Source organism: Cricetulus griseus, chromosome 6 (assembly GCF_003668045.3).
Source record: "Cricetulus griseus strain 17A/GY chromosome 6, alternate assembly CriGri-PICRH-1.0, whole genome shotgun sequence".
NCBI classification, from domain to species: domain Eukaryota; kingdom Metazoa; phylum Chordata; class Mammalia; order Rodentia; family Cricetidae; genus Cricetulus; species Cricetulus griseus.
This window is the reverse complement of record NC_048599.1, coordinates 87291650-87294414: the sequence shown is the minus strand read 5'-3', so window position 1 is coordinate 87294414 and position 2765 is coordinate 87291650. Positions and strand designations below refer to the sequence as shown.

At 37.7% G+C, this 2765-nt stretch overlaps 1 protein-coding gene across 1 annotated transcript; it reads right to left on the bottom strand.

Moving 5' to 3' along the window:
- Positions 1–229: 229 nt before the first annotated feature.
- On the bottom strand, positions 230–1213 carry LOC100769777 (olfactory receptor 4C6-like). Its single transcript, XM_027420914.1, has one exon. The coding sequence runs from the start codon at positions 1211–1213 to the stop codon at positions 230–232; it is 984 nt and encodes a 327-aa protein (XP_027276715.1).
- Between the last annotated feature and the right edge of the window lie 1552 nt (positions 1214–2765).

Here is a 2765-nt window from a genome sequence, read left to right as displayed (position 1 = left end):
ACTTAACAAAGAAAATTCCCTAGACTGTGAAAGATTCACACTATAGACTGTTTTGCTTTTGTTTTTGTTGTTGTTTTTGTTTTGAAAGATGTTCCCGAAGCCTTGAGAGGGAGAAAATGTACTACAAAACATGCTGGTATGGTGAGCTGAAGATATGGGCAGAAAAAGATTAAGTAGAATGCTTTGAACCTGCTTTTTTAAACTGGAAGCTGCCTCTTCTAGTGTGTCTCTAATGGTCTGGAATTAATGCAGAAGGTATATCTCTAAGAGATTTATTTGTCCTTGTCATACAATGACAATCAGGGCCCCCTTTCATCCACATTTTCCTCATAGCAGTTTTCACCTCTGCATTCCTCAAGGTATAGATCAAAGGATTTAACATTGGTTCAACAATGGTAGCAGACACAGCCATCGCATTGTCTATGGGGTAAATGATCACAGGCCTCATGTAAAAGATACAAGGTACAAAGAACAGCACAACCACTGTGAAGTGAGAACTACAAGTGGAGAGGGCTTTGTGCCTTCCTTCAGAGCTGCAAGACTTCAGGGAAAACAGGATGACCACGTAGGAAGAGATGAGAATAATGAAAATGGTCATACACATCACCCCACTATTGATAATGACTAAGAGACCCAGGATATGGGTGTCCATGCAGCCTAGTTGCAACAATGGAATCAAGTCACAGATGACATGATCAATGATATAGGGGCCACAGAAAAGTATTTGATACAGGAAGACAAGCTGAATGGTTGCGTGAATAAATCCTCCAACCCAGGCTCCTCCCACCATCAGGCAGCACACTCGAGGACTAACAATGGTCATGTAATGCAGAGGTTTACAGATGGCCACATAGCGGTCATAGGCCATCACAATGAGAAGGATGATCTCTACCCCACCAAAGAAGTGCTCAGCAAAGAGCTGGGCCATGCAACCTTCCAGGGAGATGGTAGTGTTGTCAGACAGAGAGTCCACAATCAACTTGGGAGCAGTAACTGAAGAGTAGATGACATCCACAAGGGACAAGGAAATGAGGAAAAAGTACATCGGGGACCTCAGATTTGGACTCACAATAATAGTTACCACAATCAGTAGGTTTCCCAATAGTGTGACCACATATATGATAAGAAACAAAGCAGAGAAGAATGTCCTCAATTCTGGAATCCTTGTGATGTTCAGAAGAATAAATTCAGTCACATTCTTTGGATTCTCCATTAGATGTGAGCTGGGGAAATCATGGGATTCTTCACTGGAGAATCTATTAAAAATGTGTTATTTCTAATTAATAACTATCCAATATACTGGATGTTTGTTGCACCCCATTTTCCCACCCTCCTAAGCTTTATTGTTTTGGTTTTTTTTTCAACTAACTATACACACTATCATGTGTTAGATGCTAACAATAATGTCTGATGGCAGCTTCTGCACAGACCCCACAAGTCTAATATCCTTTCTGGAGTTTAATTCAGTCTTTCTGTTATGGAGCTTGATTCTGTAACAAAAATCCCTGCTTTGGAGTTCTAGTGAATACACAGTCCTAGGAAAATATGTCGTTAATACCTTGGTGGAACTCAGACAGTAGTGAATATGAGCCAATCGATAAATGGTAATCTGTTTAATGCTGCGACTTACATTTTTCTTTTCCTGTTTCACTTTCCCCAATGCATTTTTTCCTGTTTTCCAATGTCAGCTGTCTCCACTCAGCATTTTCCTAGGTTTCTGCTCTTGAAAAGCTTGCAGATAGGCTGTTGACTTTCATTTATATTAAATATACTCAAGAATTTGAAAAGTATGCAAATCTTCATGTATTATATATAGATAAATAGGTAGATACATACTGATATAGATACAGTTATTGAATGTTTATATTATTATGCTCTTTTATGACCTATAAGATTATATGTGCCTGAAATTTTCTATTTATTAATGACCATAAGTATAACATCTAACAAGGAATATGCCTTCTAAATTCATTTGTTTTTGTTTTGTTTGTTTGATAATATCATGGGTTATGCAGCCTTGACCTGTGGATATAATACATTTTTGAGTAGTTTACAAGCAACGGATTTCACTGTGGTAGTTTAATATAGAATTTGTTCTGATGATCCTCCCCAACATCTCTCTATCATACCCTTGCCTCTCACTTGTACCATTCTTCTCTTCACTTTGTTTCTATTCTAATGTTATATTGAGTCACAAACTGACCTATTCTCCTCTTCACTTTTGTAGTTCCTTTTCAACTTGTATGACATCCCACATACATATAAATACATGCATGCATACAAACTTACTCGCCTACACACACGTACACACATGCATACATACATATTGCGGGAACACAGTTTGGTGTCTTTGTACAGGGAGAAACACCCTGGTTTCAGAGTAAGCAGATTTAGTTCTCTTATGCTTGGAGCCTCCTTACTGATGGATGTTCAGTGTCACTGAAGCAGAGCCCATAATAGTAATCAAAGTCAATTTGAGTCAGGAGCTGATTAAAGAAAGTATGAACATTTTTATAATTTTATTTCTTAATTTCTATAAAACTGTAAGAGATAGCTGCAAATTTGATGCCATATACATTGAATCTTAGCCTTATAGAGTGAGCGGCAAGAAGATTACGAGTTGGAGAAGTCTGAGATGTGTGGTGAATACATGACTCAAAAAAGAAAACAAAGGCAAAATATTTACAGGAGATAAAAGCTAATAGCATATAATTTTCAGAAACAATAAAGAAGGCTGTGAGAAGTCATGAAACTCGACTAAATCT

Coding starts and splice junctions, on each gene's coding strand:
- LOC100769777 (XM_027420914.1), bottom strand. CDS start 1,213: ATGGAGAATCCAAAGAATGTGACTGAATTTATTCTTCTGAACATCACA.